This window comes from Myotis daubentonii, chromosome 1 (genome assembly GCF_963259705.1).
Source record: "Myotis daubentonii chromosome 1, mMyoDau2.1, whole genome shotgun sequence".
Lineage (NCBI taxonomy): Eukaryota > Metazoa > Chordata > Mammalia > Chiroptera > Vespertilionidae > Myotis > Myotis daubentonii.
Window position 1 is genome coordinate 59314880 of NC_081840.1, and position 23499 is coordinate 59338378.

A 23499-nucleotide genomic window follows, 5' to 3' on the forward strand; every position below is an offset into this window, starting at 1 on the left:
GTCACCAGCACACGTCCCCACACAGCCAGAGTCCAGCGGGAAGCTCTTCAGAGCCATGTGCCACTTCTTTTCACTTCTATGTATAGAGCGATTTCTAAAGTCTTAGTCACATGTGCACTCAGACTTTTTCTCACTAATATGTGAATAATAGCTTGTGAACTGTTACTAAAGTTACTATCAATTGTATTTTTTACTTCAAATCAGTAACATTTCAAGTTAATTAATATTTACTAAGGATCTGGTAATTATATTTTTTAAATAATAAGCTAGCTAAAAGACAAATGTCCAAAAAACTTCTAATCCAGAACCCTTCCATCTAGTTATTTTCCTAGTAAAGATAACATATAATACTTTTTCTCTCAATCCTTCTAAAGTTCTCCGGGTGAAGGAATAGGAAAGCCTACGCTGCTAGAACGTTTGTTCCATTATTTATGAGATTGTACCCCCAAAATATAGCCCTCACTTTCCTTCAGCTTCAAAAATAGGCATGTGATCACCACAATATTATCTGTTAATGCGACCTTTCAGATAATAGAAACCAGATGTTAGTTTCCTGGAATGGGAGGTCTTTGAAAAATACTTTCTGTTGAAAACACCCAGCCCTCAAAACCCTGTGGATTTTTAGGGCACAGACTCCCTTCACCAAAACATGATGGAGGGCTGATATTTCCTCCAGTTGTCTACAGAGAGGAAAAGCAGGGACGTGGTAGACTCAGGCTGTTAAGGCTGCGAAAAGGATGAGAATGAAAAGGGAATTGAGGAAGTAGAGAGGAAACCTAAAACCCTTGGTTGCACTGAAGAGGCCTCTTCAACAGTATGCAGGGGCGGGGGGGGGGGGGCGCAGGGGGCGAAGTACTCTAATTTGAGCCTGTTCCCCATTTATATCAATCAATCAATCAGCAGATGGGTTGGACTACATAAATTTCAAGTCCCTTTGAATCCTGAGATTTATGATTCTGTTGGAGGAATTTGACTTTCCACACCATCAATGGATAAATTGGTAAATAGCTCGATTTTTCCCCGAAATGACAACATTCTCATTTTGTCAGCGTTTCTGAGTTCTTATGAGGCTACACAAAGAAAAAGAATGCATAGACACTATTTTTCCCATTTTTGGCTGTAAGCAATTCTAAAACACCACCAGAATAACCTGTTGATCAAATAAGCTAAGTTTAGTAGATTTATTGTAGTAAGAGTGAATAACAATTAAACAGTTTTAGTAGGGTCTCAAAATGGGTAAATTAAGTGATGATATTTATAGTTCTAGGGCCTGAATTAGATGATTTTGAGGCAGGCCACATAGGCAGAAATTGGTGGGATTGGGCAGAGTTTATTGATATCATTTTGAATTAGTAGGCCCAATGAAGCAAGGATCTTGAAGTAAGCTTTTGATGAGCAAGTTATTTTAGTTTGTTCTAGCAAGTATCTTATGTTATTATTACTCATTCCCAACGTTGCTACATATAGGAACAAAAAAAGTATGCATGGTCCCCAAAGTTTGTAATACCGGAACTGCAGTGACATCAGCATCATAGCTGAATAAGACATCCCTTGTTCATGCCCCCCTCTCAACAGCAACAATGTGGCATCCATTCATGGACAAAAGAATAGCAACCAATCCCAAAGACATAAAGATCTCAATTTATCTGATAAAGAATTCAAAATAACTGTTTTAAAGAAACTCAATGGGTTACAAGAAAACACAATTTAATGAACTCAGGAAAACAATATGAACAAAATAAGTTTAACAAAAGAAATTTTAAAAAACAAACCCAACAGAATACTGGAGCTGAAAAATATAATGAATTTAATAAGAAATGTAATAGAGAGCATCAATATCAGAATGGATCAAGCAAAGAAAGAATCTGTGAGTTAGAAGGCAGGAATTTTACAATTATTCAGGAGAGAACACAACAAAAGAATGAAAAAGAGTGAATAAAGCTCACTTAATGTATTGGATACCATCAAAAGAAATAATCTAAAAATTATTGGAGTTCCAGAAGAAAAGAGGGGAAATGGAGCTTAATTAAAGAAATAAAGGCTGAGAACTTCCCAAATCTGGGGAGAGATTTGGATATCCAAATTCATGAAGTTCATGGGTCACCAAACAAACTCAACTTAAAGAGATCTTCTTCAAGACACATTGTAATAAAACTGTCAAAAATCAAAAACAAATCTTAAAAGGATCGAGAAAAAGAAATCTGTAATTTACAAGAGAATTTCCATAAGGCAGTCAGCGGATTTCTTGGCAGAAGCCGTACTGACCTGGAGATAGTGGGATGATATATTCGAAGTACTGAAAAAAAGAAAATACCAACCAGGAACGTTCTATCCAGCAGAATTATTCTTCAGAAATGAAATGATAAGGACTTTCCCAACAAACAAAAGCTGAGGTAATTCATCATCACTCGTCCTGCCTTAAAATAAATGCTAAAATGACTTCAAACTGAAATTAAAGAATACTAATTAGTCATGTGAAAATACTGGTTGTATATTGTATACTGTATTTTACTGGCATAAAAAGAGTCTCATAGGCCAATGGAAAAGAATTGAGAACCCAGTAATAAACCCTCATATATATGGTCAGCTAATATTTTACAAGAGAGCCAAAAATACTCAGTGGGGAAAGAATAGTCACTAGTAAATAGTTTTGGAAGAAGTGGATAATCACATGCAGAAGAATGAAATTGAACCTCTAGCTTATTCCACTCACAAAAATGAACTCAAAATGGATGAAAGACTTAAAACCTGAAACTGTAAACTCCTAAAAGAAAACATGGGGGAAAGCTCCTTGATGTTGGTCTTGACAGTTTTTTGGATATGACCCCAAAAGCACAAGTAACAAAAGCAAAAATTAGTAAGTCCTCATCAAACGAAAAAGCTTCTGCACAGCAAAGGAAACTATCAACAGAACGAAAAGGCGATCTATGGAATGAGAGAAAATATTTGCAAATCATATATATGATAAGGGGTTGTAGCAAAAACATAAAATGAACTCCTACAAATTAATAGCAAAGAAAAAGCTCTTCCTCAATCAATCTAATTAAAAATGGGTAGAGGACCTGAATAGACATTTCTCCAAAGAGAAATACAAATGGCCAAGAGACATATGAAAAAATTGCTCAGACACTAATCATCAGAGAAATTAAAACCACCATGAGATATCACCTCACACCTGTCAGAATGGCTATCATAAAAAAACAACAAATAACAAGCACTGGTTAGGATGTGCAGAAAGGGAAACACTAGTTCACTGCTGGTGGGAATGCAGACTGGTGCAGCCACTATGGAAAACAGTATGGAGTTTCCTCAAGAAATTAAAAATGGAACTTCCATTTGACCCATCAATCCCACTTCTGAAAATATAACCTAAAAACCCCAAAACACAAATTAGGAAGAATATATGCACCCCTATGTTCAGAGAAGTGTTATTTATAATAGCTAAGATCTGGGAAGAGCCCAAGTGCCCATCAGTATATAAAAAAAGGCTGTGGGACATTTACACAATAGATTACTATGCAGCTGTAAAAAAAAAAAAGAAAGAAAGAAAGAAAGAAAGAAAGAAAGAAAGAAAGAAAGAAAGAAAGAAAGAAAAGAAAGAAAGAAAAGAAAAAAGAGTGATCTCTTACCATTTGGAACAGCCTGGAGGGACCTGGAGACTATTATGCTAAGTGAAATAAGCAATCTGAGAAAGATAAATATCACATGATCTCACTTATTTGTGGAATCTAATGAACAAAATTAATTGACCAACAAAATAAGATCAGAAGCAGGGAGGCATGGAACAGACTGACATACCTCAATGTGGGGATGGGGGGACGAGAAGAGATAAACCAAAGAACTTACATGCATTGCCCATGAACACAGGCAATAATGTAGTGAAGACCTGAGTGTGGGGTTGAGGGCTGGGAGGAGGATGGAAAGGGGGAGAAATGGGAGATATCTGTAATACTATCAGCAATAATATATATTTTTAAATAAAAATAGAACTACCATATGACCCAGCAACTCATGCATGGGTATATATCCAAAAGAAATGAGAACAGAATCTTGAAGAAATATCTGCACTCCTGTGTTTATTGGAGCCTTATTCACAATAACCAAGAGAGGGAAACAGCCTAATTATTCTCAGTGGATGAACAGATAAAGAAGATGGGTTTATATAGACAGTAGAATATTATTTAGCTTCAAGAAAGAAGGAAGTTTTATCACTTGTGACAACATGGATGGAACTTGAGGGCATTAACCTAAGTGAAATAAGAGAAAGACAAATCACTTACATGTAGACTCTAAAAAAGCTGAACTCATAGAAACAGAGAGTAGAATGGTGGTTGCCAGGGACTAGGCATAGGCGAAATGGTGAGATGTGGTGAAAGGGAACAAACTTCCAGTTATAAGATGAATATTTGGGGGGATCTAATGTACAGTATGGTGAGTATGGTTAGCATACTGTATTATATACTTGGAAGTTGTTAAGAGAGAAAATCTTAAATGTTCTCACCATAAAAAAGAAATGGTAATTATGTGAGGTGATAGAGGTATTACTATGCTAGTCATTTTACAATACATCAATAAGTCAAATCAACACAGTTGTACACTTAAAGTTACACAATGTTATATGTCAATTATATTTCAATAAAGCTGAAAGGAAAAGAACAAAAATGGACAGGGAAATATATTTAGTGTATGCTTTGAATGCCTAGGTTCGCTTCCAAAATAAAGGACTCATTTCTCAGCTACTGGGGCAATAATGCTGACAGCTCTCAGTAGCCAGCATCTTAGAAGGATTGCCTCAGGTGATGATCTTGTCCTCATTCGAGGTCACACTATGTGGCAGATTATATTTTTAAAAAATGGCCACAGCAACGTTATTCTTCTGGCAAGCTCTTGTTACAATGTGACTTCACCACATCTCCCATTATGTGGAAGAAAAGACTTTTTAACATGACCTAGAAGCAGGAGTGGTTAAGCACGGAATTAGACTAACAATGACACCCAGTAGCCATTTTTGTGTTTAGAAGACATTTAAAACACAAAACTTTGTACAGTGAGAGGTTCTAAACAAATATACTGTGCCTATGTAATTCTTATTTCTCCACCCCATGACTTCAAATAAATACAAAGAAGCCTAACAACAAAAAAAGATCTACACAATGGATAGTTTCTAAGTAAGAGGCAGAGGGCCTGAAAACAATGCGTTGACCATGCAGAGACGCCCACCGCATATGGTTGGGCAGGTTTGCATTGCCTAATGTTGTCTTTATGAGAATTGTGCAGCATATAAATGCTTACCGGTGCATGATGGCCTTGAACACATGCTTTTAAGGGGGAAAGCGATGCATGTGAGGAAACCTTTTTCATGCAGTGGATTTGGCTTGTCTATCAGCAGTCTCTCCTTTGCACCTGTGCACTCCCATATAACTCTACCGTTGGCCCTTGCCTGAGCTTTTCACTCCTCCAATTCTCACTCTGAATCCTAAGTGTGTTACCTTCTCTAATTATTATTATCCAGATTCATCAAATCTTGCTAAGTGTCTGATTCCGACCCATTACCTGAATATGCCTCCATTGCCTGGTCCCAGACTCCAGACTGTTCTTGTGTCTCATTTAACAAACATTTACCAAAAAACCCAAAACACAACAATGTGCTGGGTAATATGATATGTGCTAAGGATATGACTATAATCCCCAACTTCATGTAACTTTTTGTCTATTGGACAATCTTGTCCACAAGCTTGTCAGCTCTACTTAAGATATAGCCTCTCACTTTCCTCCTAAGCCTCCTGTTCTTCCCCTCTCCTCAGTATCTTAAAGCTGCTGTTCATTGGCCTTTAAGAGAGATGACACCTGTAAAGGGCTAGGGAAACACACTTCCTGTTCCTGGAAATGGATGAGATCTAGTGAGAAATGGGTATAATTTTTTGCTTACTTTGGAAGCAATCAGAGCAACAGTTGAAACACAAATGAAATGCTTGCGGTACTGTGCACGGCTGTCTTGAACAGAAGCTTAGTCTGGGAGAAAATGCAAAGGGAATTACAGGTTGCTTTTCTCCATTGCGAAAAAGAATGCTTTTTAAAATATATTTTTATTGATTTCAGAGGAGAAGAGAGAAGGAGAGTGATAGAAATATCAATGATGAGAGAGAATCATTGATTGGCTGCCTCCTGCACAGCCCCACACTGGGTATCAAGCCCCCAACTTGGGCATGTGCCCTGACTGGGAATCGAACTGTGACCTCCTGGTTCATAGGTTGACCTCCTGGTTCATAGGTTGACACTCAACCACTGAGCCATGCCATTGGGCTAGAAAAAGGATGCTTTGCTACCATTCCATGTCATTACATTTATCTACATAATTCGCTATCAAGACTTGGGGAAATCTCACCAGAAGACAAAGAGAGGAGGGAATAGAATTGGGGAAACTGGAGTCAAACAACCAACCAGAAGTATAGAACTGCACTGAAGTAAAAGGGGTGCCTGGTAATGTTAATCTTGATACCTATCAAGGGTTATAAGGAGGGTCAGCTCACTGTGTCTTTGGCTCTCATGTACCAGGAAGTGCTGTAGGAAAGGAAAAGACATAGCTGCTCTGAGGTAATCCACTCTGAAGAAATTAAGAAAGAAGTTGCCCAAGTTTTAGGAATTATAAAAGGCAAAGGTACAAAAAGACTCCGTCAAGGTCAAAAGATACACTATGAAGAAGGCAAGTCACAATGTCTGACCAGGATTCTAAGCATAACCTGTTGTAAGGGATGGATCATTGGTTCTTACTGTGTAGTCTCAGCCTGGGGGAACTAGCCCATAAAAGGCAGTTCCCTTTTTCTCATTATTCTTCTACTCTGATAGCTTCTAACTAGATAGTTTAGAAAACCAAGATTTTGATCCATTTGATCAAATTTTACATGTACAAAATGGCAATATACACTAGAGCAAATTTTAAAGAAATATAAATATGTACATATAGTTAGGTATTTACTATATTTTTTATCATTCAAAACTATACCATTCAATATGGTAGCCACTAACCATGTGTGCCTATTTAAATTTATATTTAAATTCATAAAATTAAGTGGGAGGAAAAATTCATTTCATGAGTTATACTAGTGATATTTTAAGGACTCACAAGCCACAATAACCCAATAACTCTCCTGCTGGGCTCTCAAAGATTCCTTGAAGAACCAGATTTTAAATTATTAAAAATATATTTGACTTATTTAATAGAGTACTTTATAAGCAGAGAAACATCATGGACACATAATAGGATAAAGAGTACATGAAGTATTTAAATTTTGCTCTTAGAAGAGAAAGTGAGGTTTTGTTTTTATTTTTAGATGACTTTTAATTGAAGCTATTCTAAACTCTGTTGAGTAAGTTGCTAAGTTTCTTCCTTTCACAAGCTCTGCCAGTTAAGAGTAGGGACCAAGGGTTTTTTTGTTTTTTGGTTTTTTTTACAGTGGTATGGGGGAGTGGGAGAATGAACATTTGTTTAAGAACTCGAGGGAAAGGGGCTTGTTTTACATGAGTAGCTATGTACATGTGGATCATAAGCATTTTGCAGCCACCTTGAGCCAGAGACAATTGCAAAATGGCTTGTAAGATCCGGCCCCTTTTTTTCTTACTGACTCGGTTTAAATTCTAGTTAGAGTTTTTCTTTCCTTTCCTTTCCTTTTCTTTTCTTCTCTTCTTTTTTCTTTTCTTTTAATACACAAGACACAAACCACAATTCAGTAAACTTGTTATTAAACTAACTAATGAAATAAATAGAAGACTTTAGTTGCCTTGAGTAATCAGCTTCCAGGGAGTGGGTTATATCAATCCTTTAGCCACAATTTGGACTTTGATTATAACCATGTCTCAATGGAAAAATAAGAGAGGAAGCAGGAAGGTTTTTCATCCTAGAGAGTTAGTAATAGTTTGGGGTTATTTTTTAAATTTGGTATAAATGTGGTAAAGCCCAATTTGTATCAAATAAGAGAGGAAATAGATCTTCAAATGTTGAAAAAAAATGGGGATTCTTGCTATACCCATTATTGGTCGATTAAAAAAAAAAATCAGTTGGAAAAGCCAGTGCTTTTGAAAGCTTAGAATTTAGGCCTAAAAAGAAATACCTTTTAAAAATAGAAAAAGTGATTATAATTATAATTATTTTCACCCAACCAACGCTGTTACTCTGCACTCACCCCATAAAAATCTCTGCTGGCTCCTGACTCCGCGAGATTCTGTGAGGTGCTCCAGGATATCAGAGTGGAAATCCTATCCCAGCTTAGAGCTGAAATCCTACGTATTTAAAGAAACGCCAAATCGGCTTTTTTGGGTGGTTGCCTTACTTGTATTCTCGGTTTTGTTACTAATAATCCAACGGGGGGTCAAGAATTTCTGTCTGGAGAGGAGGGACTTTTATATTCAATCCAGTTACAAGCAGGGAACTGGGAAACTTGTCTCAAACCTGAATTTGTGCAGCAAACCCCAAGTTTATGTGTTTATTTAGAATGGCTTTGTGGGGGAAGGAGGAGTTGAGGCTAATAATGAGGATGACTGAAGTCGCTCCAAGCAACCCTTGGAGCTGTGTGTGTGAAGGACATAAATTATAGAAATGTTGGGATCGCTCTAACCCAACAATTTGTTTATCCAGCCTTAGCAGGAGTGAACTAAGTTTCCTATAACTAAGTTTCCCAGATAGCGAGTGCCGACCATGTGCAACACCAAAACAGTTTACGCTAACCATTTGAATCAAAAATGTCCCTGAATATAGATCATACTTCATTGACTTCTTAAACAATATAACAACAATGAATTTTCTGGTGATGACCAGGCTGCTCGAGATGAAATCTAAATCTAGGACTCGACTGCGTGGACCTGTCACGGAGAAGCTCGTGCGGGAGGCGAAGAGCAGGGAGCGCCTCCTGCGCCCGCCCCCCAGCACTGGGGCGGGGTGAGGGCGCCACAAGCCGGCAGCAAAGACAAGAAGCGGGGTCCTGGGGACGAAGCCCTGCGCCAGGCGCCGGGGTAGCACCGAGGAGCACCCTTACCCAATGCGAGACAGTCCTGCACTAAAGGAGAACAGATTGCTAGACTTATATAGTCTTTATTTCTATTTTTTTATGGTTCTTTTGTCTCCTGCTTCAAAAACTGCCTAATGTCTTTTCTCATTCCGACTAGCTCCTTAAAACCAAACACCATGTCTTACTCATCTTTGTGTCTCAACGCCTAGTAAAAGTCCTGGCGAGTTTGTGGAATGCTTTTAGTTAAATCTGTGTTAACATTTCCAGTGGCCCTGTTTCCTCAAGTTTCTAGACTATGCTAAAACTGCTGCTAATGCCGTGTTAAATAGTGAAACTTACTAAAACAGTAACCCTATTTTACACATAATACCAGGCCATGTACAGTAGAATCTGGGTGAGATTTCAATAGAGATTCTGTCTCCCATAGAATAAGGTACATGTGCTTAGTTATCTTGCTGGGGTTTTTTTAAATTTTGGATACATGGCTATGTTGTGGATGTTGGACATTCCTGCAAGTCTAACGTGAGCTGATACCGTTGTCATTACCTAGCTATGAATAACTGGAAAGGAGCAAAGCGGCGGCCAAGAATAGACGCGTCCCAGTAAAGTCTGGGTGGGATAGGGAAGGTACTTGCCCGTCAGTCACACTTGGAAACAGGTCATTGGCCAGAGTACGCATGGCCACTGCAAATGGGGGAAGATTTGAGATAACTAAGCTCCTAAGCAAAGGAGTTTTCACTTTTGCCTCGTGGCTCTTGTTTGCTCCAGCTTGACTCATGGCCCGCAGGACTCTCACACTCCTGCTCAGAGCCATGAGCACCCCGTACAATGGACTAATGGACTGCAACTAGCCTGATACTGTACCGGACCCAGCTCCTCCGTGGAACAGAAACTCTGGACACTGGCTTTGCTTCTAGCTCTACTGAATCCCCAGCTGCACACCTTCAAGTACTGGGTTAAGACAAATGGGACTTGGCAAACCCAGAAATGTAATTCCACGCAACTAAAGCTTTCTACCAATCCCATCCTCCATGGGGCCTCTGGAAATGCTTATTCCCACAGCACCTCAGAGCCCCACTCCCGCTAGCAATGGAGAAAGACCCGCCATCCATTTCTCCAATAAGGAAACTATCTGAAGAGTCAGTAAAGGTAAACATTAAGCAGAATATAACTTCTTTAAAATCAGTTGGGGCCACATACTAATAAGTTATTAGAATTAAGAATTAAATGAATTTTGGTGTTTAAAGAAGAAGATTCTGGCCACTGTTTGAAGCTTAGGCTCCTTTTACGTCATATACAATAGCATCATGTGTAGCCTCATTCTAGAACAATACTTTTGGCAGACAGGAGCAAAAATCACACTGAGACATTCTTTTCTTGAGTCCCTCACACACCCAAGCTCTCAAAGACAAGGTACTTCCCTTCCAGTGCCTCAGTTTCTTCATCTATAATGTAGTCAAATGGGACCCTGTGATTTCTAAGGTTCCTTGTTTCTCTGTGATTCTAAACGGAGATCAAAGACCCCAGAGTCTGAATTGAGGCCGCGAGGATGTCTCCAGGTCTTGGTTTGTCACATCCCAACCACAACTGTTGTGTACAAGACCATTTTATTTGTGCCCAAGTGGCTCCTTATCCATTTAGTGGCTTGCCATGTAACCCCCATGTAACAGTGCCTGAGAAAATAAGTGTGAGGTCTGTTCAAACGGTGGAATTGGAAAACATGTTGCCACAGTCATCCCCAAGGAACAGAATATACCCACCCATTCATCATAATTTATATGCTTTGAATATTCTATTTTTCTTCAGTTGGGAAACATTGATGGCCTTAAGTATCTGAGGGAATAAAAATTAGGATATTAACAAACATTCATTAACAGAAGTCTACTGAAAACCATCACCACGAAATAGTGCAAGAAAATGCTGGGATGTTAGTCAACACCAACATTATACAGTTCAGAGCCTCATTACACAACACAAATGTACAACTGTGGCCCAATTTTGGGGACAAGGAGAATGACTTTTTAAAGAATGTATACCCAGTTCATTTCAATAATGGCATATGTTCAAATTAATAATTTATAATAAAACAGTTCTTTGTCTCAATACCAGTAGTAAGTATATAATGAATGTGCAATGCAAAATAAAATCCGATTAGAGTGACAAACATATCAGCCTGCTCACAAATACTTCATGAAAACCATGGTCAAGAGCACAATATAACTTTGTAGGACAGTCTTTGAAATTCTAACAGGCACTTGAGGGAGAAGTTAAATATTAGCAGGAAATAACTGCACCCAAATTAAATCTCAGCAGCTCGAGACCATCAACACTTTAGGAAAAAGTGTATCATTAGTCATGCTAGGCGTTCAATAAGAAGAATGATATCCAGTTTTCTGTGACTTTTACTCAGAGAAGATCTTACTTAGACTTTCAGTCACGTGTGCAGTAGGAGGAGGAAGGCAGGTATTAAAGGTAGCTGAATGCTACCGGTATCACTTGTTAGAGGAAGATTGCTGAGCCTTCTTTTCTAATGTGGTCGGACTTTTTTACAGTCTGTGGCATGTAGGGGGAAACACTAAAGGTGGGTATCAGGCAGAACAAACTGCAGGCCTTGTGCTGATGTCATGAACGGAGCCACTGCCTCCTTTCTGACTGTGTGCATCACACCAGTCCCAAGCTAAGCAAGACCTGGGCTGTCTTTGCCCAGAATTCAGAGGGAGCCGAGTGAGGGGAGAGACAGTTCTCCCTGGCTAGAATCTCGGGTTGCTGGGGAGGAGTCATATTGGAACACACAATTGGAGAAGAAAGGAGAAGTTGGTAATTTCATGTAAGAAAACCCAGCAATGTTTGCACCTTGGTAATGATAATTATGGCAATAGAGCCCATCTCGTATGTGCACCCAATGAAATCTTTTGCAAACATTAAAATTATTAGGACAAAACCTAGGTGCATGGGGAAATTGTGATACTATATTGGGTAAAGAAAGCAACCACACCATAACAATAAGGTAAAATATATATTTGCATGTGACAGATGGAGAGATACATAGAAAATTGAAAATAGTTTCACTGTTTGGAAAGTGGGATTATGGGAGAATTGTTTTCTTTGGAGTAATGCAATCATTAATGCTGCTAATATATTCTTAAAATAATATCCTTTGCCTTGCTGAAACATGTGTCAAAATGAGTAGATTTTGTAAAGCTTAGTTTTTTTCTCTGCTTTAATTATTTAAAGTGAGGCTTCCACTACTTCCCTCTTAAATTTGAGAACTAATGTACCCTTAATCTTGTTATTCATTGAATAATCAAATACATTTCTTATGCAGAAAGACAGCTCAATGCCCAACTTTGAAAGTAATGTGGGTCCAGCATTAGGAAGATTTTTTTTGAAATTTTACCATTAGGGCTTGATTCACATCGAGGAAAAAACTGTAGTTCATATGGGCACTTACTCTAGCAGTGTCATTTAGGACAGCCCTGAAGACGAGGAGATGTGCACAGTGTGACCAGAGCATGTGGGGAAAGCCCACTGGGCCTTTCTTATACCAGGTAAATAAGATCAAAATGAGCCTCTAGGATGGCCTTGAAATAGAGCATAAGTGTTTTAAATGAGCAAATTGCATTCAGAGAAAAGTCGAGGTAATATTGCAGTGTGCCTAGGGTTGGAAACTGCAGAGGGTTAAGGACTCCTCATTATTGATGAGTCTAAGGTCATCACAAAGGTGAGGGCTGCCTCCTTGAGTCATTTTCCAATCGCTTCTTCAGAAGGGAAGTGTGCTAGACACAAACCTGGGCTCACAAGAGGTTAAGGGTCCCAGCCACAGACTGTACCAGAAACAGATGGGACAAGAGCCCCGGCCTCATTAACAGCACACTTACACCGTCTGCTTACCATCTTTCTTTCTTTTTTAAATCCTCACCCAAGGACATGCTTAAGAGAGGCAAGGAGAGAGAGTGAGAAACATCAGTCAGTTACCTTCTGTTCATGCCCCAACCAGGGATCAAACCCACAACTCAGTTATATGCGTTGACCAGAAATCTGACCGACAACCTTTGGGTGAATGGGACGATGCTCAACCAACTGAGCCAATCTGGCCGGGCTCTGCTTACCATCTTTCTCCGTGCAGTTAGCCAAGCTCAGGCTAAGGGAGGCAGCTGACATGCTGCCAGTCGCCTCCAGAGCCTCTCAGAGGTCGAAAGACTTTGAGGTTCTCAGTATATATAGAAATGAAGAGATCTGACTTAGGGTAAACACACATGCAGTATATAGACGATGCATCATAGAATTGTATGCTTGAAACCCATCTAATTGTACTAACCATTGTCACCCCAATAAATTTAATTTTAAAAAGGAAATGAAGCAATGTCTAAACAGCGTTACAGAAATTCTGGTACATTTTTAATATTTACATTTAACAAATTGCTGCTTTTGAAGCACACCAAAAAAAAAACAACAAAAAAAAACAACTCACCACTTAAAAATGGTAATTACAGGATTTATGTGGCTGTTAAGTCCTAGCACACTGTGGTTGGAGTGGTCCAGATAATGGGATACAAGTTTAAAGTGGTCAGTGGGTCTTGTCTTCTTTCAGTCCTCTCGGTTATCACTCCAGACCCAGCATTCAGTTACACTTGAGACCCCTCATGCCAGAAGCCCAGGCCAGACCCCACCTTGTCCCCCCATCGAAGGTACTGTTTATCTTTCCTGAATGTTCCCAATTAGAAATCTTTCCTGCCAAAACCGGTTTGGCTCAGTGGATAGAGCGCCGGCCTGCGGACTGAAAGGTCCCAGGTTCGATTCCAGTCAAGGGCATGTACCTTGGTTGCGGGCACATTCCCAGTGGGAGGTGTGCAGGAGGCAGCTGATCGATGTTTCTCTCTCATTGATGTTTCTAACTCTCTATCTCTCTCCCTTCCTCTCTGTAAAAAATCAATAAAATATATTTAAAAAAAAGAAATCTTTCCTTAACCATAATCCCATCACATCACCTGCTCCAACTTACCGTGATATTATAAAGGAGGCAAACAGACAATTTGCAAAGAACCGAAGGGACTTGAGGATGTAAGTTGCTGCCATACTACTGCTAAATATAAAACTGACTCTTTTAGAGCTGGAAGTGATCTTAGAAACCATGTCCACTAAGCTCCTTCTGAGCATCTTACAACGCAGAGATTCTTTCCAAGTAGGTGCTGAGGATGCACTTCGTGCCCGTGGAGCCATGGCAAGTATCAGGGATTGAGGAAGGAAGCAGGGCTGTGGAGTGATTGGGGGATGCACCCCGACGTGGAGAGGCCAGAAGAGAGCCCCAGCGACTAGGGATTGGATCCTTGTCCATTTACAAAGATGCCCTGGAAGCATAGCGGAAAAGTTGTCTTCACTAGAAGGAGGTCCCTGGAGCTGGGTGGCAGCGGGGGTGGTATTGAGGAAAGCAAGGCAGGGAGGTCTTTTCTGAAATGTTTTATTTTAACCACTTAATTACAATGATTACTCATGGCCAGCCACGGTATTCTTATGTGCCAGGAAGCTAGAAATGGCTTAATGAGAGGATGTCCATCAATTTTTATAAGAACAAATTGGCAGGATCCAAAACTTCTGTGATGTCAAAGTCACTGCCTAGAGGTCTTACCGCCTTAAACGGGGGAAAGGACGAGTGCCTGGTGCTTTTCAGGAAACACATCAAAGAGAGGTCATTGGAGAGCAGCCAGCCAGGTCCTATCCAGCAGCAGAACCAAAGCCTGAGCTTCTGCTCCCACAGTCCCATTCCCCTCCCACCCATATTCACAGAGAGGGAGCCCTTAGATTTCCTGTGCTCAGTGGGAACAGCAGGATGGACACTGTGTGGGAGGGCCTTATGGGAGCAGCAAAGCCAGCCCATACTCGGGTGTCACGAGTGATGCCTTTGGCAGGTGTTTGTAAGAGAGGGTGGGCTGGGGACTCCTCACACAGAGTACTGCATTGGGAGGGGACACTGAAGAATTGGTTTGTAAAGGACTTTTACTGACATGGGAAAGTCGGCTAGTTGTTGATTTACTCTTTCACAATTAGAAATGTTTGCTTTAGCCTTAGCCAGTTTGCTCAGTGGATAGAGCCTCAGCCTGCGGACTGAAGGGTTCTGGATTCGATTCTGGTCAAGGGCATATGCCTCAGGTTGCGGGCTCAATCCCCAGTGGGAGGCATGTAGGAGGCAGCCAAACAAGATTCTCATCATTGATGTTTCTATCTCTCTCTCTCTCTCCCTCTCCCTTCCTCTCTGAAATCGATAAAAATATATTTTTAAATAAATGTTTGCTTTTTTAGAAAACTTAACTCTGATATTTGATTTTATAGGGAAAAGCACAGACTTAATGAAGAAATAAGAATTATAAAAGAGCGGCAGGAAAGAATTAACAAGGAGCTTAAGAGGTTTGTTTCTTATTCAGCGCTGTAGTGTTTAAACATTTTAATTGAACAAATGTGTTACATAAAACCACAATGATTTTATTATGTAAAAATACACCAACTCAGATATCTGCAGAGATTTTCTATTCAACAGTTCATCTAGAGTAACATTTTAACTTCCTTTATCCACATAATTACCTACTCTGCTAAGTTAATTACTTGCTAACATTATCATCTTCTCCTTTTACTCCACCAGATATAGAACTTAGGCTCAGGCTTTTAAAAAGCAAGCCCATGAGCATGCCATGCCCTAAGGGAAGATGTAAACTCCAGACCCACCTGTTTAACTGGTCTGCCCGGACTAGTTCTTTGTCCCCCTTCTGTCCCTGCTGTGTCCCCTACACATACATTGTCCCCTACTGAAGCAAGGACATTGGTCTCATTTCATTTATTTATTTTATAAATTAGAGTATAAATAGGAAAGCTGTACTGAGACTAACCCACTTCTTCCAACACACCCACATGCGTGAAAGTGAGCATCAGATGAGCACAAACTTCCAGCAGTCCGCGGGGACCAGCATGTGTCAGTCTCGCATACTGTTGACCCTTGAACATCGTTGACCTGCACACAGCCAAAACTCCACATATAACTTTTGACTCCCCAAAGCTTAAGTTGTCCTTGTGCATCCACAGGGTATTAGTCCCAGGATCCCTGCAAATATCAAAGTCTGCAGAGGCTCAAGTCCCTCATACAGAATGGTGTAGATTGATGCAGTTGGCTCTCTGCCTCCACTGAAAAACAAAGCCATGTATAAAAAGACCTATGCAGTCCAGACCAGTGCTGTTCCAGGGTCAGCTGTCCTAAAAACCACTGAATTGTACAATTCCAAAGGGTAAATTTTATGGTATGTGACATACCTCAATAAACCTGTTATTTATTTAAATAGAGGAGGGCTGTAAACCAAAGGAGAGACTTGGAAGATGGGTTGATGTCAACTGAGATGAACCAGGGTCTCAGGATGAGTTGCAGGTCAAGAAGATTCTAAGAGGGTGTGACTGGAAAAGGGCACAGGGATATTTTGGAGTAAATAAGACCATGAGGAAGAGACCCGAACTGTAAGAACACACTTGAGAAACACAGAAGGACAGACCCAGAGGGTAATGTGAGGTTGAGGCGATAAAATTGGCAGAGGCAAAGTAGAAGATGAGTGAGGGGACATTTATCACTCACAGAGCACTAACGCAAGAGACCCCCAAGAGGTAGCCCTACTATGCCCTCGGGGCAACCCAAGACTAAACACTGAAGAAACCTAGAGCAGGCCTTGCAGGGGGTTGGCAACCCAAACTTTATGCTTGCACAAGTATATTTGGAATTCATAGAAAATTTTACTTCCTACAGATTTCATGGAGGAAGAATAATTTTAAAATGTCTCAGTTGAAAATTTCCAGTGAAATAATAACCTTTTACCCTTTTTCATTGTTCTTTCACTCATCCGTGTTTCTCTTGCTACTAATGTTTCTCCCTTGTTGCAAGTTCCTACCCTTCCTTGCCTAGGCTACTTCTGCCTCTTGCCTCAAAGATCTCTGGATTCAACTACTCATCTCCCTCCTCAATAATTCTTGAATGAGTACTTAGGGACAGAAACCATGCGAGAGCCCTGGATTCCCACTCTCTGTGAGTTTAGTCTAGTGAGCACCCTCGCCCTTTTGCCTCTTCCATGTCTCTCTCTCTCTGTCCCCCAGGTCTTTCTCTTGCCAGTCTCTCTTACTCTTCTCTCCCCACTGACCCTTCCTAAAGTCTGTGCTGGAGCCTGTGAGTGGGGTCAGTTCAGGGAGTGCTGTGTGCAGCATCTCTCCGAAGAGGACGCTTCATGGCTGGGGTGCAGTGTCGCACCATGGTTGGAACTGAGGGCTCCAGTCACACTGCTTGGGTTAATCCTCTGCTACTTGTGAGCTCTATGTCTGTGGGGAGGGGACTTGACCTCCCAGAGGCCGTTTCCTCATTGATAACACAGGATAAATAATAGTAGTACCTACTACATAAGACTGCTGCAAGTGTAATTGAATTAACACTTGCAAAGTGCTGGCAAGTGCCCGGCACATTAAACTCTTTGTAAATGTTGGCCTTAGTTGGTGTCAGTATAAAAACTATTTTGGTTAACGATTTTCTTTGTTCCATGTTAGACTCCAAGCAAAGGCTACCAAGAAGCCTTTAGAGATTGAAAAAGACTTTAAGAAGTTCCTACATAAACTGGTATGTTTTGTTTTTTAACTAATTGAGAAGTCTCTCTAGCTTCTCTTACTAGAATATAGACTAGATCAGGGGTGGGCAAACTTTTTGACTCGAGGGCCACAATGGGTTCTTAAACTGGACCGGTTCTTAAACTGGATGGAGTGTTTGTGTGAACTAATATAAATTCAAAGTAAACATCATTACATAAAAGGGTACGGTCTTTTTTTTTTTTTAGTTTTATTCATTTCAAACAGGCTGGATCCGGCCCGCGGGCCGTAGTTTGCCCACGGCTGGACTAGACAATATTAAGTAAACAGTATGTGGCTTCATATGTTATTTCATCATCCATGTGCACATTTCATATGTCTGTGACTATCTCATGTCCACTATCCCCACCCCTTGCTTCTGACCAAGGATAAATTATGCAACTAAAAACCTCCAAATGCAGTCAGATTTTCAAATTAACAGAAAATTATTGGTGTTTGAAATCATATTCATATTTTCCATTCATAATTGAAAATATATTGGATCCCAACCACTATGTTAAATGAATGGGCCCTACCCACAATTAACAGAAACATAAGACAGAAATGAAAAGGTTTTGAACAGAGTGGAAAGAAAGAAAAGGAGAGAGACTGGGCCACCTTCCCGTTTTCCGTGTCCTCCCCTCTTCTGCTTATGGGCAGTCCTGTGCCATCAGAAGGGCCTTTTTCCTCCCAGCAGGCAAGGCCATGTAGAGATTACTGTACAACAAATCTGAAGGCTGGGCAATCTGAGGTCAGAAGCAGAAGAGAACCTTTTCTTTTCAGTATGCCAGGCTACCAATCAAAAATCTAGAGCAGTCCTCGTTGGCTGTGGGTGTAATGTCAAAACAGGAGTTAAATAATCTAATCTAATTCTTATGGAAGCCATAAAGGTGCAACAGAAAGAAGTAACATACCTAGGTGCTTAATATTAAACAAACAGGACTATTCTTTTTTTTAATATATTTTTTATTGATTAAGATATTACATATGTGTCCTTATCCCCACGTTATCCCCTACCACCCCGCTCATGCCCTCACCACCCCCCCCCCACCCCGTTGTCCGTGTCCATTGGTTAGGCCTATATGCTTGCATATAAGTCCTTTGGTTGATCCCTTCCCCTTTCCCCCATCCTCCCCTACTTTCCCTCCAAGGACTTCCACAGACACAAAATACTTCTTTCTCCCATTTTTATTGGTATCTCTTAACTACTACTGCTAGAGACATGGGTCCAGAGAGATGTTTATTTAGTAGAGAAAACACCTGTGCAGGTATGCGGGGAAAGGGCATGCTGACCTCAGCTAGTCAATATAAACGGCTCCAGTATTAGGGAAGTACGAGGAACTGTGGAAACTGGCACACTGGAGAGCACTCCCCTCGTCTAAATCAGGCAATGACCTCAGCTCCAGTTCATTGTTGCCCCATAGGAATGGAGGCCAAAGTACTATCGGATCTTCCACCATCAGCAATTCAGATTCACGCTCAAATTCCATCTTCTACTTGAACCGTTTTTTTTCCCAGTGGCCCTAGCCTTGTCCTTTCCACACAAGTTCGATATCTCTAAGAATTTCTAGAACAACACTTGGTGATAGTCTTATTGAAATACAGTTCTTTTTTAAATAGATAGCAAAGCAATGGCAAGTGTCTTTTTAAAAAAAAACACTGTAATGTAGGTATCTTTAAAGAATTATATACCAGCCACAGATCTTTTGTGGAAAATAGATATTTAAAAAAAACAACCAAAGAATTATAATTTAAAATCAATTCAGAGTTTGCCCTGGGCAGTGTGGCTTGGTTAGAGTATTGTCCCATACACTGAAATGAGACGGGTTCAATTCCCAGTCAGGGCACATACCTAAGTTGCAAGCTTGGTTAGGGCACATATGAGAGGCAACCAATCGATATTTCTCTCTCTCTCTCATTCTCTCTCTCAAAAAAAAAAGAAGAAAAGAAAAATCAATAAATATATACTTAGGTGAGTATTAAAAAATTAAATCAATTCAGATTTTGGATTATTGAGTTTTAAAAACTCAAAATTCTTTCAATAAATTTGACTTAAGTTTTCTAAGTCTTTGCCTTTCTGCTAAGAAATTTAATTTAGAATAAAATAATGGATTTTCTAGTACTTTCTATATGACTATTGTCCTTTGAGAAATATGACAACGAACTTTGCCTGAGCCTCCATGAAACTGAGATTCAAGATGATGATGTCCAATCTTTGAGTTGCACATTAATGAGCAAAAAACAATCATAGGTTAATAGAAAATTGTGGTAATTTTCTGGATAATTCATGCCATAAGACCACTGCTGTCTCAATTATCAGATTACATCACTAAATGCCTTCTTGTCTAAATCTTTACATAATTCAAAAAGGCCCTCCTGTCTTCTATCCGTGAGAGAAAGCCATTCATTTACCATTGCTACCTGGCCAAATATTTCTGCCCACGTTTGATAAACATATACAGGTACCCACCAACACCTCTACCCAACCTCAGAACCATCTCTCTAAGCCTTTTATACTCTTACCCACATACCTGCACATCAACTCTACACTGGCCCACATATATGAATAAGACTTACTAGACACACAATGAAGGGGTGCAAGGCGGCTTCCTCTCCCTAGTGAAGACAAGCCTCCTTGCAGTTCCTTCAGCCCAGGAACATGACTTGCTTTACAGCCAGGTGCAAACATTTCACACTTTAACCAAATGTCTGTGAAGAGTTTTCCTGTGCCTCATCTCATTTGATCCTCACAGAAGTCCTGGAGTAGGTAGATAGGAGACTGGTAGAATCCTATTTTCTTTTCATTAGCCGGAAAACAGATTTAGAAAGCTTAGAAACTTGACCCGACTGAAAAGAAGTAAGAAATGGTGGACCTTGAAAATGACTTCAGGTTTTCTCACTGCACAGAATATAGTCAAACACTGCTGCAGTAAAATATTTTACCCTTTGTTCCCCCTGAATGATCTACAATAATAATGTGTTTTGTATTGATATTTACTGCTGTGTTGCTGATAATTATCTGAAAGAGAAGTTGGGGTGCTCACTGGGCTGGAAAAAGTTTAGCTAAATCAGAAAGCAGGTCTAATTAAGCAAGCTTATTCTATATACTAGAGGCCCATGCAGGGATTCGTGCACTGGGCCTCTAGTATGCATATAAGATCTTTGGTTAACCCCCTCCCGCTCACCCCCTGCTCCCTTTCCCTCTGAGATTCATCGTTCTGTTCCATGTTTCCATGCCTGTGCATTGAGCATCTGCCCCCTGGTGGTCAGTGCATGTCATAGCTATCAGTTGAATGGTCGAATGGTCAGATGTTCTCTTAGGCTTTTATATATATAAATAGATATAAAAGGCTAAGTTGACTCATGTATGCAGGATACATATAAAGCTCTCACTGGCACCAATCGCACACGTGTGTTTCTATCATTGTCAATCGTGAATTTGGTTGACTCTTCTATTATAGAGAAAGGGCAAATAGCAATATTAAAATATTTCTTCTAATTAATTTCCTTTCAATGTGCACAAATTCGTGCACCAGACCTCTAGTATTTTAATAATGCTCATGTTGGTAACTGGGGAATTTCCAGTATACACTGTCCAGGAAAATCTGTGCATCCCTAATAATGTATTCTTTTCATAGCGGAATGAAGCTAAGCTTGACAGAGAATTTTTGACATCACTGTCATCATCATCATCAACAGAAGACTATACCGTGGATGAAGAAGAACGCTGAGAGAAACCAGAAGTAAACTGTGTTTAAGATACTGTACACAAGTCAATTGTTTCAGTTTAACTGTAGCAGTATGTTTAATTCTAGTCCAATCCATGAGGTTGGGATTGTCTTTTACAATTCATCTTTAAAAATCTTACAGTCAATAAATCCTAGTAAATCATACTTAAGGGATCTGTCCAACCATAATTTTGACTCCTATTGGTAGAAAACATTTTTTAAGATGGAAAAATAATCGTTATGAAGCTTAGAGAGCTTGCAACCATTTCTTTGGAAACACATCTTGATAATAGCAACCGTTCATCATAATACAAAACAGAAAGGATTAATTTACTGTGGCATGAGAAGTCCTGCCAGTTCCTAAATGCCCTAAATAGTTTCTCTGAGATTTTTTTACATTGTTTAGGCCTCAAGGAAAACCAAGGCCCCGCCTCCAGGTTTGGTAGCAAACAAACTCTGCTTCTCGGGTGCCAGGCACCGATCACCACTCTGGTAATAGGCTTCCTGCACATTTGCTAGGAAGCTGGGCAGCTTGTCAGCAGGTACCAATGAGACTGTGCAGCCTCCCCATCCAGCTCCTGTGAGTCGTGACCCTTGAGCCCCAAACGTCCTAAAACAGTGAGAAAAGAAAAATTAGATCCTGTAAATGAACATGAGAGTGATTTGGCTGCTGCTTATAAGACACGTAGCCTACCCAAGTTCTAATGAGAGAGAGTGCATCTGTGTGTATTGTTTTGTAGGGTTTTCTCCAGTGAACTTTTTAGTAAATTAGAAAATTTATACTGTTGCAGAGGTAATTTCAAATTTAATTATATCTAAAACTGGCCCTTGGTTTTGGCTCTGAGTAGTAGGCTGCTTGCTATATGGCTCTTTGAGTGGTGATCTCATGGAATCTTCCTGCATCTTCAGGAGCTGGTCTGACAACTGGACTCAGAATTTACCATCCAATGAAATGTGCAATTGGGATGGAAACTATTGTATAATCCACCACACAGCAGGCAGTGAGCTTAGTCCCCATCAACCAGGCACTGTCAAAGCTAAGATTTGTACAAAGTACAAGGATCACTCATCTTCAAAGGATGCTATTTATCCTGACAATAAAGTTAACATGTACTTCCAATTCTAATAAATTTACTCCAAATTTATAGCAGGTTAAAAACTCCATAAGTAATTTAGCACAATGTCATCCCCTTTTTCCATCTAAATGAGCTACTTTACTTCCTGGAAAATATCAGTAGACTATTACCCCTACTCTAGAACATCAGAATTATTGCATATCAGTGATTCACTTCCCCTCAATAATTTTGTCAATCGATTTCTTGTCATTATCTGCTTTATTCATTAAAGTATGCTTTTCAAATAAAAATAGATGTTGAAGGAAAAAAACAAAAATGCTTGCAAACAAATAAAAACCACTCCTGTCCTCCTGTCCCTCAAACATTCATTCAGCTGATGACCCAATAGCTGCATGGAGCCCTGGGATCCTAGAATGACTCTGAGTCCGTAGGCTGGCAAAGGGCCAATTTGCAATTTGGTGATTTAGAAAAAAAAACAAAAGTTGTCAGTCACATCAAACTCTCTTCCCTGGGGAAAATGCTAGAACAATAGAGGTGTCCGTGAAGCACCTCCCGAGAACCATGCCTCATCCAGAGCACACTGTGCCGCCTCCTCCATTCTCTAGGGCCCAAACTGTGCCATTTGGCTGGACACAGGCCAACCAGGTCTCCTCTGGTCTTCAATGAACTTGTAGGCATATTTGCTTACAGTTTTTCACTGGAACAGTTTCTGAAAGCTGTGGTTTCAAAACTGAACTTAAAGCAAACTGAGTGTTGTTTCTAACTCACTGCAAACCCCATAAGAATTGTACCAAAGGGCCTATTGTGCTGAGTATCCCGCAAGTTTCCAGAGAGCAGAGGCTCAAGTCTTCCTAGGTGAATGCATTCACTTCTGAGTCCCCAGAGCGGCTGTCAGCACCCTGCCGGCTGCAGATGACATGGAGTAAATTGCATCAACCACATGGTCTAAAATCATCAAAGCTTGACTTTCCCAAATAGAGAGCGATAAGTGCTATTATAAATAGCTTGTGCCCTGAGCCAGTGGCACTTGTGATCACAAATCAGGGTCTTCCCAGC

General features: G+C 40.1%; 2 protein-coding genes across 3 annotated transcripts in view; one reads left to right on the top strand and one right to left on the bottom strand.

The window, feature by feature from the left end:
- FAM227B (family with sequence similarity 227 member B) overlaps positions 1 to 21532 on the top strand; it is a 213718-nt gene extending 192186 nt beyond the window's left edge. The window contains exons 14-17 of the mRNA XM_059702029.1: positions 13986 to 14063; positions 15330 to 15404; positions 17565 to 17634; positions 21278 to 21532. Coding sequence (XP_059558012.1) covers positions 13986 to 14063; positions 15330 to 15404; positions 17565 to 17634; positions 21278 to 21370 — 316 coding nt within the window. The 3' untranslated portion in view covers positions 21371 to 21532. The remainder of the gene's footprint in view (positions 1 to 13985; positions 14064 to 15329; positions 15405 to 17564; positions 17635 to 21277) is intronic.
- Positions 19293 to 23499, bottom strand: part of GALK2 (galactokinase 2) — a 159960-nt gene continuing 155753 nt past the window's right edge. For both annotated transcript variants that reach the window (XM_059701948.1, XM_059701940.1), the window contains exon 10: positions 19293 to 21977. In XM_059701948.1, the coding sequence (XP_059557931.1) occupies positions 21770 to 21977 (208 nt within the window). In that variant the 3' untranslated portion in view covers positions 19293 to 21769. The remainder of the gene's footprint in view (positions 21978 to 23499) is intronic.